General features: G+C 37.8%; 1 protein-coding gene across 1 annotated transcript in view; it reads right to left on the reverse strand.

The window, feature by feature from the left end:
- The window catches only part of exoc4 (exocyst complex component 4), a 117795-nt gene that overhangs the window by 68127 nt on the left and 31155 nt on the right, over positions 1–18513 (reverse strand). Inside the window, exon 10 of the mRNA XM_077234431.1 lies at positions 3349–3445. Coding sequence (XP_077090546.1) covers positions 3349–3445 — 97 coding nt within the window. The remainder of the gene's footprint in view (positions 1–3348; positions 3446–18513) is intronic.

The following is an 18513-nucleotide window of genomic DNA, read 5'->3' on the forward strand; positions in this document are numbered from 1 at the left end:
GCAGACACGTACACAAGCAACCTTTATGGAGCAAACGTATTGATCTATTGGGAGATTTGATACACAGCAGAGTGTTTTCACACTTTGTACTGTACAGTGCTAGAAGAACCCATTATTAGCGTACAGTGAGCGGGTCTGGAGATGTGTGAAGTTACCCAAAGGTATTATCGATCCCCTAGGACTGCTCCTGCCCAGCATCAATCAAAAAAAAGCATCAACTCCACACCTTTGAGATCTTCAACGTCAGCCTCTTCCATAGAGACTATTGATCACAAATTGCATGGTGAATTGATTGGCAGTAACATTAAGAGCCTGTATTGATTTTGACGTAAGTTTAGGTTCCTCTCGGTCAGTGATAAAACAAACTCCTGCATCAGTCCGCACAGGTGCTGTTCGATCGCTGCGTAGGGTTGAATAAAGGGGTCAAGGTTTAGCATGGTCCAAGTGTCCCCTGTAACTAAAGCATTCTGTTGACAAAAAAAACATATTTTTCCATTGAAGCGGTGTATGTATTCCATTTTTCCATGCATTCCATTCAATTTTTTTGGTCTATTGAAAAAAATGAAGCAACATATAAATTGCAAATATGTGTCTGGACAACTTATATTTGTATCTATATGCTGCCTTTGACACAGTGGCACGGAATTTCTTTTTTTTTATTATTGCTAATAATAACGAATATGCAAAAAAGTGCATTAAATTATCACTAAACACATTTAAAACACTGATGAGAAAAATATGATAAAATGTAACAGAAATTGCAACATGTTTGTTATAATATACAATTATAATAAATATTTATAAAATTTGAAACAAACTGTATAAAAAAGTTTTTAAAGTTGGCACGAAACGGAAGTTGTCAGTCTTTTTTTCCGTTTTACAAATTTCTCAAAATAAATATAAAAAAAGTTAAAACAGTTTGTTCTTAAATACTGCAGAAAAATTAGAAACAATAAGAGAAAGTCTGTATCAGTAATGTGTGTTTATAAATTGTATTCAAAATGTATAGATTAGTCTGCCACAAATTTGTCTTATTTTTCATATTATCGTGAACTAAAATGCTATTTCCGTCACTTCAGTTGACTGACAATATGACATTTTTAAATATGACTAAATTTAAAAGGACATTTCCATCAAAAGATAAAAACAATGATTATGACAATGTCGTGCAATTTACGGTAAAAAAAAATAGACCCATGTTCCCAAAAGCAAAGTCGGCTACAAGGATATCTATTCCCTCATAGGGCTGAACGTGTATAAATGCAGCACAGAATTAAGCACGAGCACAGCCAAGGTCGGGTGGCCACACATCAGGCTCCTGGCAGAGGACTATGACTGATAGCAGCCATTATGTGGCGGCAGGCAAAAGGTGGAGTGCAGTCACTCGTTTATTCATGCATTCATTTGTTCGGTCCGTCACCCCAGCAGGGACCAGATGAGCTGTCTATACTGTCGGAGTGATGATCCGCCTGCCATTCATCTCAGACGGACAGCTGTCTGACACTCCCTCTGTCCATCCCCTGCTTCTGTCGCCCTGCTCGCGTGAACACTGATAGAAGCTCATTTAGATTAATGAACACGGCTAGAATATATCAGTGTGCAGCAGGTGCCTTCACTTCATAGTGGGCGTACTGTAAAATATACAGCCAGAATCACAGCAGGGTAAAAGATGTATTTTTCCCAAATGACATCTAGCAACAGGGTTAATGTTTTATATCCTGAAAGACAAGTTTCTAATGGACTAAATGGGCAGAAAGTTTGGCAAACTCAGCACAAGTTCATCACTATTGAGGTTGGGATTGCTAATGTGATGTGAACATGAGAAGCATATAAGCTGAAATGACACAAAATGAGGATGCATTACGACAAAACTGCCAAATAAGACATTAAAGGCCTGTTTACAGCCGGTCATTTCATGAGTTTTTACTGATCGGATGGCTATCTGGTTTGTTAAAACGGTTCTGTTTACACTTGCCCACATAAATGTGTCTCCGCAAAACAGATGTAAATGCAATCTTCAACTCCCGCGCTATATGCAAATTTAATGGAGTTCACGTCAGTGAAAGCAACAGATATGAGCAGCATTTTATTTATCATCAGTAATTTCAAGATTAAAGACCGCAATAGGAGAGAGCACAGTATCAGCACTGGTAAGACCATTTATTCTCACTACTTTTAATGAAGATGATTGTGTTTTAAGTGTCTGCGACTTACTTTCTGTTTTATTTTCAGCAGTTTGCATGTTTGCTTGCTGAAGAGATACACAGATTCATCTGCGGCGATGCATGTTGTGGTAGCGCTGTAATATATGGCTATAATATGTCATATAGCCTATAACACGCTCTCAGATGTTTATTTTCTAACATTTTGGGAGAAGTAAAATTTGCATGGATTTCGACTGGTCCACTTTCATCTGGAATGCGGCCCAGACCACCTCCTGATGCGAGCGGTCAGATTTAAATCCGTCTCGATGGCATTTACACCTGGTCTTTTCACAATCGGATAGCTATCAAATCTGAAAAACGCATGAAGTGACCAGGTGTAAACAGGCCCTAACTGTGAAGAACAGAGTTAAACAAGCCACATGATTTAAGATATTATTCATGTTGTAGTTTCTAATTCTTAAGCTTAATAATTAATAGGGTTAAAGGTTTGTTCTATTATAAAACATATGCTTGAGTTGACATGGGTTAAAACGTCTACAATAAAGTAATTGAACAGAAAATCTGGCTTTAGAATCAGGCTTCCATACTTCTGTGGTATAGCAAGGCAAAAGCCGTACATCCACAGAGTGCGCATTAAGGCCAAAGGGTCTTTTAAAAGAGTTTCTGAAAAGGGTGTTACATCCAGAACATAAAAACAAGCCTTCTGAGAGTGACACTGACCATCTCTGGGAAAAAGAAATAGATAAATAAAAAAACAGAAAATCAATGCACCACGGCTCGAAAGTAATTGTGAGCAAGAGGAGTATCGGGAAGTCCAGTCACGTTGTGGGCAGGACAACCATGCTTGGGATATGTCTCTGAATTAGTGGTAATATGACAGGGCATTAGTAGGTTGGGCCGATGATCCAATAGATTAGGAGATTGAAAGGAAAATTGAATGTGGAGCGGTTCTAAATGGAACACTCCAATTGATACCGTCAGAACAAATCAAAATCAATGGCAGGGGCTCGGTAAAGACGCGGTAATGGCCGCCGGCCATGAAAAATATGAAAGGAATGGGAAAAAACAATCACATGTAATGGCGAAATAGATGGATGAATCAGGAGAGAGTTTAAACAGCTTGTTGAAATGCAGCTTTATAAAGCATGTTCAGCAGACACATACATTTGTAAACTGGACCTACCTAAGCAATGGCTGAAAGATGACCGTGATGTTTCTGGCTCCCGGTTTACACAGGAACTTAGTCTCTCCTCCCTCAATCAGGTTATCATCAGCTCCACCTGGACGGAAAGCAGCAGGAAGAAAATATTAAACAAACTTTCCTCAAAAAGAATTTTTCAAAAACTAACTCAGTTGATACGGGACCCTTCACATGGGATGCATTCTTGTGTTCAGCGCAATAGAATAGAAAAGAATGCAGGTGTTTTGAGAAAAATCAGTGAAAGTTAAACATCTTTACATTTGAAGAAAATAAAAACAGAACTAATGGCACAAAATGCTGAATGAAAACGTGAAGCATGTCACGATGATCGAAGAAGTGTTTATAGCACAAAAAAGGTGTACAGCTTAGTGGTCGTTACAAAAAAAAATGTCAAAGCGAAACAAAATAAAACAAAACAAAATGAATCAAAACAAAAACCAAACGAAAAAACTAAACAAAATGAATCAAAACCAAACGAATCAAACCAAAAAGCAAAAAACAAAAGGCAAAAACAGAACAAAACAAAGCGAAACGAAAAGCAAAAAACAAAGCAAAGCAAAAAAAAAAAAGCAAAGTGAGGCAAAACATTTTTATCAAATCATTGCAATTACCACAAGCCGGAGAGAGAAATACCCCTCAGTCTCCCCCTCTTCTTTCTCCCATTTGCTCTTCTTTGCCTGTGCGTAGTCCTGCGCTAACAGGGTTAATAAGAAAATCATGGCTGTGTAACTCTCTCATGATGAGACAGGGCCCAAAAAATGAAGTGAGTTCCAATCCTTATTAGCTCCACTCATCCACAAGTAATCAATATAATTGACAGCAAGAGAATCAAGTCTGCCATCAATAAGAACATTCCCGGGCGGACAGAAGGTGTGTGCGTGGCCTCATGGGTCGATGAATAGAAGTGCCACCGCGGCAGGCCACTGGCATCTCTCTCGCACTGTGACAATGTTATTCATTAAAATTTCACAGCCCTTTGAGATTTGCCACTGGAGAGACTTCTGTAACTACATAGCACTAAGCCCGGGCACCGCTATCCTGACAAACACCATGCAGGAAAAAACATCTGAGACACTCGTGTGCACATCACACACACACAAGCCCCTCGTCGAACAATCACTTTAATTGCTTTTATCAGTCAGTTGTTACAGGCGATTTCTTGCCCAGGGGATGGGAAATGAGTTCAGGAACACAAATTAATGCTGGAAGATTTCTGTGACACACGTATATCACGTGTGTGATGGGTTTTGATTGCCATGGAATTACAAGTGAAGCAAAAGAGTGCGCTTGCATGATTTGTGTCCAACGTTGTAATCTCAGACCCACTGGTACGGGTTTAATCACAAGTCTGGAATTATCAGAGTTATCCTTTGTTCATTGTTTTGAGAGTCAAGACGTGCTTTAAATGAAGAACGTGTTCACCGTTTACTGCGCTAAAAACCCTGCGGTGCACCTGTCCGGCATTCACACGCACCTCCCGCTGCTGTTCCTGTCATTTCCACCTTCCTGACATTCTTCACGGAGCACGTTCTGATGAAAAGCTCTCTAGCTCTCTCTCTCTGTTATTTCATTTCCACCACTTTTTCTCATTAAAAAAAGACAAGAGTATTCTTTATTGTCTGTAAAAGCTTTCTGGTTGGAGCTCTGGCTGTTTTTCAAAGTTGCTGCTCTGGAAAGGGAACTCATCTTCCTTTAGCTTCCTGTTTCTCTTTTTCTCTTTATCTATCCAATCTCTCTAATGCTAATTCAATTAACATTCAATTACAACTTCAAAACAAGAAAACACAGCTGACAGCGCACACACGGACTCCGATCTAAAACAGAGAGAACTGGTGCATAGAAGAGTTTCATGATAAAAAAAATACTATTTAAGGGAGGAAATAGGTAAACAACAACTGAAAATATTGACAGGTTTTGTCAAAAAAGTGACGGAATGACTTGCAGCATCAGAAAGAATCGGTTTTAAATTACAAATAAATTATTTGTAAAGTTTTCCACCAGACATGTTCATGAAGTGCAATATAGCTGTACATTTTAAGATATTATTTCAAATAAAAATCTTACACTGACAAAGGCAAAGAGCCAAAACGTTTTTCAATATCTCCTGTCAAGAATAAAACTTTTTTAGTGTGCAGACCTTTGCATTTTTGATTTCATATATAGGTCTCTATTGCTGTGAGCGTATTGATTGGAATTAATGTTTTATGAAAAAAATATAAAATTGTTACTAAACATCAAAGACTGAGACCATTTTAAAACAAAATCCTTATGGTTAACCTTTACTAGTTTTTAAATATCTGCTTTTACATATTTTTTATAGGATTTCAGTTCATATTGTGTAAAAAAGATGCTCATTTAATTTGTACAATTTTGAGCGGCTTTCATTTGCTATCATTAAATTGTATCATCTACCACTTTGCTCTCTATATCAGTATGAGCCATTAAAAAACCCAAAACCGTTGATCACTAATTAAAAACAGATAAATGAAAGATACGCTAGCCAGCAGGTCAAAGAGTTATGCATCCAGATTTTACGGTTACATTTAATGGCACAGACAGAGGGGAAAATGTCATCCCACGCCAGCCTGGCTTGACTCAAATCATTATTCAGATTCTAGCACATATTAATGAAGGTCCATTAAAATGTTGTCAGCACGACAGACTTTACTGGAAAAGCAACAGGCCAACATCTGCTGTGTTAAATATATCATTTATAAACAACAGTTTAACAAGTTATTACAACATTCAAATAATAAACAAATGTGAATAAATATGACGAGTTAGCTGGTCCAATTTATTATTATGTCCCTCCACATCTGTTGGTGGTTTATTGTTATGCTGAAGAGATCTTATGCTGTGCATAAGATCATGCGAGTGTATACGATAGGTGTTATAGCCTGGCCCGGAGGCCCCTGTGGATGCCACTAATCTAGGATTGGGATGCGCCTTTACATCAAATTTACATTTCTATTATTGGCAGGCACATTCTTACCGAAGCGACCCACAAGAAAGTGCACGTATTGTGCAAGTCAGTTTGATGAGTGAAAAATGTGTGACTGCGCATACATGCACTCCCACTCATGTCAGCCCCCATGTAATCAAGCCAGCCAGTGACTTAGTGAAATTGCATTAGCTACACTTTCGTGGGTTTGATTAGAAATGGTCTGATCTGAGACTCTGTCCCTGCCTGGATCTACAGCAGAGAAACGTGTAGTGCCTTCACTAACACCAGCCGTTCACTAACACCATCCACGCATGCATGGATCTATCCGTGCATGCGTGTATGCGAAAAAAACAAATGCATGTCAATGTGTGAGGGCACGCAATCAGGCCGAAAAAACTGCTGTGGAGTGTGTGTGTGTGTGTGTGTGTGTGTGTGTGTGTGTGTGTGTGTGTGTGTGTGTGTGTGTGTGTGTGTGTGTGTGTGTGTGTGTGTGTGTGTGTCAGACCAGTTAACATGTGCACCACAGAAATAACTCTCAAACTCTCATTCAAAGACAAATATAAAGTACTGTGGCCCCAAAGTATGTGGACACTTAAGTCGCACTAAAAACATTTGCATTTGATGCAAAATATGACCCCAAGTAGCATCTGCAAACAAATCATGTTAGAAATCAGTTCCTTAGAAGTATCTTATAGTTCTGCAATTACATACTGGACCCAAAGTCATTTTGTGTGGATGTATGTAGTCAAATCTCAAGGTTCGAGGTTTGGATGGTTAGCATGGTCCTGTTAGCCCCTGCAGGTACATTCTGTAATAACTTATAATTAATCAATGTCTATTAATCATTCAAAATTAGCAGTGCATTTTGTCTGACAATCAAGTTTGTCAAATAATTTTTAACATTCTATCTATCTATCTATCTATATATATATATATATAGTTTATAGTTGTTGCCATTGTTGTTTAAAAGTAATAATTATTCATTACATAACAAATAAAACAATAAAACCTAACTTTTACATCCGTGTGCTATCTTCCAATTAAATTTTGTTTACACACTTTTAAGTGTGGCTTAAGTGTCTACATTTTTTTTAAATGGGGCATGGCCTTCCCAAAACATAAACGCATACTTGAAAATACACGTAAACACAAGGCACAGCCCATTCTCTGGTTGTACAGTGCTCTGGCTTGGTCTTCACAGCTGGTTATCAGTTGAGCTGCCACAGGGAGACAGTCTACACAGCACAAAGCAATACCAGCTGCCGGGTTTCTCCTAACAAACCGGAATGAAGAAATCGACAGGTGTGTGTGTGAGTGAGGCCAATCAGTGCTGTCCGGCAGAAACCTCGAACTTGAAAAAGAACAGGCCAATTTTCAATAATTCATGACTTCCCAGTTGGGCTGGTTATAATTCCTCTGCCATGTCGTCATGTCTGATTGGCTTCTGATGAGACTCCTCTATTATTAAAACTCATTTTAAGGGGGACAATATTCCAATATTTCTGTCCAGGAGAGAGCCGTGACCACTAGCTCAGTATGTTGACAATGCACTCAGATGACAATTAAACAAATTAATGGATGAATACATAATTGTGGAAATAGAGTTGGATAAATTATTAATTGTGGCATGATGGGCAATTCCCCTCGCTTCGGATATGATGTATTATTATGTACTTTTAATAAGGCCAGGTTGACATCTCTGAATCTTTGCACTTAGAGCAGAACATCCTGTTTTTTGTTGGATCCATTATCTAGTGGTTAGTGCACATGCACAAGACCAGTTTAGCTGTAATGCACATTTAGGAGATGCAGGTTCGAATTCAGTCTGAATCAAACGCAAATCACACACTTCAGTTTAACATTTTTACATTTAGCCTCACCAGTCCTGAATATTCAGTTTAGGGCTGGAAGATTAATCAGAAAATAATCGAAACCGAAATTCAGAGCCTATAACCGACGTAATTTTACCATGTCGGTTATTTCGGTTTTTTAATCCTATTAATATTTCCGTCCACTGTGTGTTAATGTACTTTCCCCTTAAAACATATTACCGCGTGTGTAGTCACGCAACTCCGCCCCGTCCAGTCTGCGACATTGAAGCAACATGAGCCCCTTTCACACAGCGCATTGATCCCGGGAAATTGCGAAAACAAACACCTTCTGTGTGAACGCAAACACGACCCGGGATTGATGCCTGGTTGGGGACATAGTAACATTGCCGTGTTCAGTCCCGGAATGAGCGCTCTGTGAACAAATGCCATAATCAATGCCGTGTCGTAATGATGGCGCTAGGCCGGGATCGTTCGCCAGCGTGAAACGGTTCTTAATGCGCTAGTTTATGATCGAATCAGAGAAAAAAATGCACAAGCGTAGTTTCTCGAGAGAAATCGCAGCTCATAAGCAAACTATAGACGCCGCTGGGACATCTCACGTCACGTGTCTTTGCGGGTTGTTTGTGTCTGTGTGAACGCACTCTCTTGATTCCGGAAAATCACTGGCAGTGTGAATGAACCAAAGTCAAACGAACCCGGGTCAAATCCCGGGCCACTTTATCCGTGTATTTTCCGGAATCTCTGTGTGAAAGGGAACTCAAACACTCAGTCAACTCAGCAACAGGAGCCGCTTGTACCAAAGAAACAGGCGAAAAAAGAGAGAGACTGACAAACGCCCAGCAACAAGTGCCTCCACTCCACAAAGCAGGTTTCGATAACACAAGCATTTACAAATGCTACACAATATGAAAAGGATTAGTTTTTTTAGTTTTATAGAAGTTATATTTTACTTTTAAGATGGCAATATTTACAATAATTTATTTTGTTTACAAAAATAACTATTTTCTACATTTTGAGGAAACTTTCTTTTTACATTAAAACTAATTTTTTTTATTAGACGTTTTTATTTCAAGCATTGTATGCTTTGTTTGATTCAATTGTTTGAAATATTTAATAAGTAAGCATTAAAAGCTATCTGTGTGTTTCCTTATTTTAGAATCACAAAGATAGGATTATGCATTCTTTCATTCAAAAAAATAACCGTGAACATATTTACAGTATAAGCCTTGCCAGTGACACATGAGAAAGATTTTTTTTTAAATAATCGTTCAATAATCGTAATCGAGGTAACTTGTTCGATTAATCGCGATTATGATTTTAGCCAAAATCGCCAGCCCTAATTCAGTTGCAATCTTGCTTTTACCTGAACTATTCCATAAATTCACAATAAATTCATTCACTGAAACAACTCTGGTGTCAACAAATGTCTCCCAAGGTCAAAAACGCCAGGCAGTGAAGGAAGTAAAGTCAAGTTGTTTATTAGAGTGACCACGATCTGCTCCTCCCTAAAAATAATGATATGTCTAGTGTCTGTCTAACAGCCCTGATTACTGAGCCATCGCTACTGCTTCATTTCACTCCATTACAAAAGAGAAAATAAAGTCAACCCCTCCACTTCCAATCCGACACTCATGCCCATAATAGCACACACCCTCTTATTCTGCCTGTCTGTCTGTCGAAAAAATGGCCCTGTTTCTTTTTTTTACCTGATTTGGTATTTGGATGTGAATGTCCGGAGGATAAAGTAAAGAAGAACAAGGTTCACTTTTCCTTTGTGTCTGTGTCTCTTTAAGGCTTTCACACTGCACTGTTAACATCTTTTTAAACCCAGAGTAAAGGCTGATGTCATGCTAGAATGTAACAGCAAATTGTTTAGCAATAGATGACCAATAACCGATTAATCATACTAATTAAAGACACACTCATACTTTGCATAGTTTCAGTTTTGTGGAGGTAAAAAGTGTCAAATAGTGATACCAAACATATTAACTGGACTGATGAAGAGATAGCTACAATCTACTGTTTCAATGGTTTGAGGTCAGAAAGATTATTTGAAATTTGATTTAAATACATATTGTATTTGATAAAAAATACAGTAAAACAGTAATATTGTGAAATATTGCTAAAATATATATATATATATATATATATATATATTATACATATTTTAAAACTCCTGTCTTCAGTGTCACATGATCATTCAGAAATCATCTAATTTCCTGATTTGGTGCTCAAGAAACATTTCTTATTATTGCCAATGTTGAAAACAATATTTTGAAGAAACTGATACTTTTTTACAGGATTCATTGATGAATAGAACGTTCAAAAGATCAGCATTTATTTGATATATAATTCTTTTGTAACATTATAAATGCTTTAAGGTCACTCTTGATCAATTTAATGCATCCTTGGTTAATAAAAGTATTATTTACTTTTAAATAAACAAATCTTAATGACCACAAACTTTTGAACAGTACTGTACTATTATTTTGGCAGGATATTTTGAGTCCTGAAATTGACATGATTTACATGATGACTTTTCTGCAGATGGACAAGCAATTATTAAAGCAGGTCGTACAACAGATAATCAATTAACCTTGTAAACATTCAAATAAAACTGTACAGTGTGAAACATGCCACAGATAACCCAGGATAATATTAACCCTGGGTTTAGCCATTTCTGGCATTGTTGTCCATCTATCTCTCCATCTCTTTCTCTCTCTCTTCCATAGGCCACCTCTGTTGAGTCTCATTGAGACTGGAGGAAAGGACACATAAGATTTGAGATGGGTCTCTGCTGCCCTCTCAAGCTCCACTGATTTAGAATCAGAGAGCCAGTGATTGTGATTGTGTTTAAAAGGCTGTTCCACTCATCCAGACATCATCATCATCATCATCACCCTTGTTCTGTCCTCTCTTTCACCTTTTTCCCTCCATCCCTCCCTCCCCCCACCACCCCCACCACCACAATCACGCCAATCCCAAATGAAAGGTAAACAAGCCTGTGACAGCGACGGTGATGATGGTCTCGCTGATTAAAATTAGCACAGGTTGCGAAACACAGACACACACGCTCAGTCAGACAAAGTCTGTAATTATGTGTCTGCCCTCCGTCTGATAACAGCTACCACAATCTACCCGTAAGACAAACCAGAGAACTTTAGAAATGCAAATAAAAAAGTTTAAGCTGCACTCCGTTTACCTTGTTAGGCACCGTTCAACATCAAATTCTTCAAACATAACGGTTTTTCCTTACCAACCAAATATTAACAACATTTTTTACTATTTTGCATTTCCTCTCTTAGTTCCAGTTCATGAAGGAGGAAAGCAACAGCAAGAGACCGTCTCGTAGTCAATACCCACAGCACCACTGATATGTTATTACCCTCCAAGTCCATTTCAGCCAATCACGGGCCAATCTCATCTCACCACTGCAGTAATTCAATAATGTGTCCATGATGAGATCCACCTCAGGACTCCACTCATCACAGTCGGCCCCCCCTAAGAAAAAAACAACACAATCACGGCCCGTAATGCTGTTTCAACCCTAATCAGCTTCTGCTATAAAATTACTGGGAAACAGATTGAACATGAAGCATCCGCCCCGACCGCATGCCGGCTGACTGCTGCTCCGCTCTGTGACGGAACTTGGGTGTGAGTGAATTTCAGTATTTGACTTTATGATCTGTGACTAAAAGTCAACACAAGCATACGAAAATGGGTGTTTTTTCTGTCCATTAAAAGTTCTGCTTGGCAGATTGTACAATATGACCCCAGTAAGATCAACACTGCGATATATGCATCTCATAACTCATATTTATATCCTTAATATATTAACATCTTTAAGGCAATATCAATTATTAAAAAGCTAAATTCAGAAAAAGTTAGACTATTTATCCATCTTTAGTGAAACATCATTAGACAAGATAGATAGATAGATAGATAGATAGATAGATAGATAGATAGATAGATAGATAGATAGATAGATAGATAGATAGATAGAACTAGTGGTCGACCGATATATCGGCCGATATTTGGCTTTTTAAAAATATCGGCTTCGGCCTATAGGGTTTTCTGATTGTCCGATGTGTTGGAAGCGGGACTTTTATTTTGACGGCGCTGCAGACTTTTATTTTGACGGGCGGCGCTGAGAACACCAGCACCTGAGAAGAGAACGGCAGCGTCTGAATCTGATCACACAGCGCTCACTCACATTCTCCGTCTCTCTGTCAGTCATATCTAATAGTTTGTTAGACAGAACCGGTGGCTACAGAACTGCTAATCAAAGAAAGTAAATGGTATGTGAAAAAGTAATGCGTTTGCGTTTATATTATTTGTAACCGAAAAGCCAAACAATCAGGCTAAAATACTTTCTCATTTACAGTCAACATTCAGCAAATGCGCATCTACATCATTTAAACAAATCTCTGAATATCTAATAAACATTTAATTTCACAAACCTTGCAGATTTAATCGAATCCAGCTGTGATATCTTGTGAAGTGTGCATTTGTAGCCTGCATAAACGTGTTCCGGCGAGTGACGGTCCGTGCGAAGTGAGTGAATGTGAACAGAAGATCAGCTTCACAGGAGACGCGATCGAAAAACTTTAAATCCTTAATTTTAAAATATGCTGTGCTATATCCAGCGGCCTACTGTGTCATATTCATGTCGATTTCACTGTGTGCTGTATGTAAAATTAGCGCTACCTTGTCAAAAGTCAAAGTAAAAAAAATATGATTTTAAGTGTGCATGAAATTACCAGGTTACTGAGTGCCCCGTTACAGTGTTTACTTCCTTTTTATTCACAAATTTCATATATTTTTAAACAATTACTTTATTTGTGAAAAATACTGTAATAGGATTGCAGATTCAAGAAGTTGCCACCTAAGCATGTTTATTTTAAATATTTTTAAATATTTATTAAATGTATTTAATTTATTAAGTATTGATTTATATGAATATAAAGTGTACGTATATATATATATATATATATATATATATATATATATATATTATGTGTGTGTATATATATATATAAATGTTTGATATATAAATATAAATATCGGCCATCGACCACCCTGCTCTCTAAGATATCGGCATCGGCCATCAAAAAACCCATATCGGTCGACCACTAGATAGAACGACAGACAGGTGGATGGATGGATTGATGTGGATGGATGGATGGATGGATGAAGAAGTAAAGGTGAGAGAATAAGTCAGACAGACAGGGAGGATGACATGGTAAATTAGTAAATAGATGTCTTTCAACAGAACAAGATAAGTTGAGGATGTCCTAATGGCTCAAACAGCACTCTAGCACACACACTAGCACTGGACACTGATTTGCATGAAGTGTGTATTGCAGTGTTTTGATGACGCTCCACAGCTGGTGGGCCGCTCTTATTTGTTTATATTCAATTTGATGTGCTGGATGAGGAGCCAAGGGAACGAATACAATGAAAAAACAAAAAGAAAACCACAACAGCATAAAGGAGTAATTTAATTCCTCATTTCTCTGTTGCTTGTTCCCGACGACTCTCTTCCTCAGATGCAAGTATGAGCCGTGATGTGTCAACATCTGTGGCTATAAAGTCTCCAGTGTCATATCTTTTCTGAGTCTCTGGGCTCCATTTAGCACACAGATAATCAAGCTCAGCAAACACACACACACTTGTAATGTTCTGAGAAATTTCTTAAAGGTACAGTTCAGGCAAAAAATAAATAAATATAAGACATAATTTACGTACCCTCATTTTGAATCCTGATTGACTTCTATGAAACACAAAATTAGTTCTTAATAGCAGAATGTCCAAGCTGCTCTTTTCTATATAATGAAAGTGAAAGGTGACCAAAGATTATCAGTGAATAATGACTTAAATGTCTTCACACAAAGCTATTAAATGGCTTAAAGGCAGTTGGAATATAGCTTACAAGTTATATGAACAACTTTGTATGATACTTTATGGTGCTGTTTTTCTTGACAGCTCTGGTCCCCAATCCACTTCCATTGTGTGGAAAATATAAGCATTTCCATTCTTTAAAACCTCTCCTTAAGACAGTGAAACTGTCAACTGAGTGAAATATCCCTTTAAATCATCATGACTAAATACACAAAAACCATCAAAACAATCAGTCTCATTGTCTCTTGAAGTATTTTCAGGTGCGTTTCATCTGGGTTTAGATTCCAAAAACAAACTTATGACCTTTTTGTATCCTTCATATTCCTCTCGTCGGTGTCCATCAAACATGCTTTGATTGTCTGTCAAACAGTGAAGCCCCTCTTCAACAATCACACCTAACAATGCTCCCTGTAGCGTCTGTCTGTCTCTCTCATCTTTTCTTTCTCTCCCGGTCGCTCTCAGTAGGAATGCCTGATTGCATACTGTCTTTGGTGCTTTAAGAGATGCTAAGAAATGCCAAAGCTGAATACAGCTTGGGCAATGAGGATATGGGGCTAATCAACATCTACAAAAATAAAAGGTCAAGAGGAAAAGGAAAGAGCATGAATGAAAGAAAGCAACCGAGCAAGAACAAAAGAAAGAAACAGAAAGGTCAAGGCCACCAATATCTGGCATGGATTAGATCATGATGAATGCAAAACAACAACAACAAAAAGTACACAACAAAACTCTTACAGATTTTTTTTGTTAATTCCGCTACTTATAAATAATTTGACCAAGTAAACACGCATATCCAATTTCCCTCTTATTTTAAGATTTTCCATCATTGTAACTTGACAGACAGGCTACATTTGGTCCGAAATAATCACTTTACAATCGTCTAGGCCGGGTCAGTAAATACACACACGTGCCACCATTGGCACATGAGCTTTAATAACTAGAGGAATTACCATTTTATTTTATAATTCTTTTAATAAAATAAAATAAAATGCATCTGAGTAAATGTAGCTAAAAAGATGCAAAATCATTACAAGGAAATGAAGAAAGAAAGAAAAAAAAACGAAAAATATCAATCAAATCATGTTTGTGTATGAAGGACAAAAAGACATTCATCACTTTCCCCTGCTTTATATGTGGCAAAATCCAATATTTATATAATAAAGTTCAATCTCATTTCAGGTTCAAGTTTAAAAACAACATTTCAGAACTGTAAAGTCAATTCAAGCCAACTATTGATGGGTTTGATGATAAAGAACCTTGTCACTCAATTAAAAATTAAACCTTGGATGTATATGAACAATTCAGAAAATGTTGCTGTAAAGGTGCACAGATTTATATGAAATCAGTGTGTATATATGTGTATCAATGCTGATCCAGAATTTAGTCTCCGTTAGGATGTGTGAAACCTAAATCACCACCCTGACTTTGAAAAGTTTGAAAAGTCTCATAGAAACAGCTCTTTTGTGATAGAGAGTGAGTTATCTTGAAGTGCCTGTAAGGCTAGAGAGTCTTTGATGGAAACACTACTAAAAAGAGAGTCCACAAACACAACAACTTTCGTTAGTGTACAGAAATCTGACAGAGCTTATATAGTCGCACACACACTTTCACACACACGCCCATATACACCTCCTCACTCCACTGGTGAGGGATTTTTCCATTTGCACCTCTCCAACCCCTATTGTGCTTCACAAATCAGAGCGACAGACAACAACTCTCCTCCACCCACAGCCCCGCCACTCACCATGATCCACCTCTCTCACTCTCTTTCTCTCTCTGAGGAACACCAGGCTCATGCATAAACAAGACCTTCCCTTTATCCTCTCGCTGCAAGCCTAGAGGAGAAAACTCAATTTGTATACGTGTGTTCAGAGAAAAACACGAATCTCCTTGTGTTGTGATAATCCCTGCCCAACACGCAATGAGCTTTTCTGTCTCTTTTTTCTTCTATCTCTGCTTTGTATGGTTTGCAGGTTTGTGGGATTGAAGTGACATGTGAGGAATAGGCCAAAGGACATGAGACATACAGTGGTATTACTCCTGGATCCGTCATATAAACAGAAAACAAGATCTACTATAGTCAATCACAGATTCTCAGGTGTGGTTTAAGTGTCCAGATACTTATACTGAGGCTTGGTGCTCATATGAGAAATGCAAGTTTGAGTTCAGCTTGCAACATGATCTGCTCCCATTTTTCGGTCCCGTTCCCTGGAATTATCCACTCATTCTCCAATATACCCTTCTATAAAATCATGCAAAGTATGGAAAATTGAAAGAATGGAGGGGGAGAAAAAGTTTGTATGAGCCTTGGTGCATATACAAGAAATGAAAGTTCGAGTTAAAACTGCAACATGTTCCAATCCCGTTCCAGCTCACTTTTCCTACAATTTTCAGCTCATTCGCCCCTATACCCGTCTAAAAATTACAGAAACAAATCAATAAATGAAAAGTGTTTAGAGAAGCATCCAATCATATTCTCACACATTTTCTCTTAGTCTCACTATACATAAAAAAATAATTGAGTGAGTTTGGGGAGAAAGAGGTTTTATGAGTTTTGGTGCACATACAAGTGCTGATAGTTTGAGTTCAGCCTGCAACATGTTCCAATTCAGCTCATCTTTTCTGTAATTTTCCACTCATTCTCCACTATATCTGGCTAAAAATGATGAAAAAGCCATTAAAAGAGTGGGGAGTGGCCGAGGTGAATTTGCAAGAAATGCAGGTTCAGCCTGCAAAATGTTCCGATCACATTCTAATTAATTTTCTTTTAATTTTCCTGTCATTCTTCACTATACCCACCTAAAATATTATGGAAAGGCATAAATGGAGAAAGAAGAAACATTTTATATTAGCCTAGGAGCACATACCAGTGCTGCAAGATCGAGTTCAGCCTGCAACATGCTCAAATCCCATTCATGCTCACTTTTTCTATCATTTCATATAAATATACTATATATTTCATATACTTTTTCACTACATCACCAAAACATAAAAAAAAAAAAATTCACCTTCACCTCTCATTTTACCTATAATATTCCGCTCATTCTGTTGTATACCAGTATAAAAAAATATGCAAAACCCCCCAAAAATTTAAAGCATAGGGAGAAAGAGTTAATTTGAGTCTTGGTGAACATATGAGTGCTGCAATTTTGAATTTTGCCTGAAACATGCTCCAATCCCATTCCCCATTTACCCATACTTTTCCTTTCATTCTCCACTATACCTGTCTGAAAAATATGCAAAACCCAGAAAGAAAAAAAGAAAGAGGAGAGCACTGAAGCAGTAATGAACTCTTCAGAAAGAAGTTGAGGATTAATTGATCTGTACGAGTCGTGCTGGTGGAGAAAAAGCTGTAATTAAGCTACAGAGGCTCTGAATGCAGTTTTATAATGAGTGCTACAAACACACACACACGTTCACTCAGAGACGTTCCACATGACATTGCACACGCATATAATTGCAGTCTCACGCAACTCTGACAAAGCTGTTTGCTCCAAGACTGGTGAAGCGCTATTTTATTTACAGCAGATGTTGAAATTTTATAATTTTATATCATTGGAAAGCAATACAGTGCTTAGCATACTTAATAGATCAATTCCTCATGTACTTGCAACCCTGCTAGCAAAAATTACACTGCAGAGGCACAGATGTTTTAACATCTGTACTGTTTAGCCTTGCACTGTGACTGAATTGTGTAAAAAAAAAAAAAAAAGAATTCTACTAAATGATTGTGTATATGTGACCTACTGTTTGTCAATTGTATTAAAAGACAGCAAAGGTTGTTCTGAGAGGGCATCATACTAACTGCAGGATCTGCTTATTTATGGAGCATTTTGTGGCTTTTAAATGTTTCTTTACAACAATTCAGATAGATCAGACGATCTACTCGTCACAATGCTTTAGTCTTGAATGTCTGTGCGACTGAACACTAAATTAAAATAAGAAACATTCCTGTCGGCTTCAATATATATTGTCATTTTTAAAAAATATATATATATATAATTTATTTATAAACTTTTTCAAAGCATTAACAGAAAGCTTCATACAATTAAAGTTAGAATTTTTACCCCCATTATAACCCTTTTCGCCGATATTGTCATTTTTCTAATTTATTCCCTAAGAAATCCATGAATGGCCCCTCTGCCCACGCAATGAAACAATGACTTTCAACTCTCTCCTCCCTCCCTCTACAGAGTCGACTTATTCCGTCTGTTAAATTATTTCATCCCTTCAATCTCCTCTCGTCCTTTCAGGCGACAGACACAGCGCCCGTATTGTGACGGCACAAATGAACAGTGGAAATTTCATCTCCTATTTGGTGGTGTGAGGTGCTCTACCAATCAAATGTTCTCTTTCTTTCACTCGTGAAGCATTTGAAAGACCACCTCAGAGTCTTAGAAGCCCATTTACTTCCTTATCTCATTAATCTCCACATCCACCTTGCTCTTTTCGCACCTGACGGGTCGACTG

The sequence above is a fragment of the Siphateles boraxobius genome, unplaced genomic scaffold (assembly GCF_051911475.1).
Source record: "Siphateles boraxobius isolate OS27281-9 unplaced genomic scaffold, OSU_SipBor_1 19, whole genome shotgun sequence".
Taxonomy (NCBI): Eukaryota; Metazoa; Chordata; class Actinopteri; order Cypriniformes; family Leuciscidae; genus Siphateles; species Siphateles boraxobius.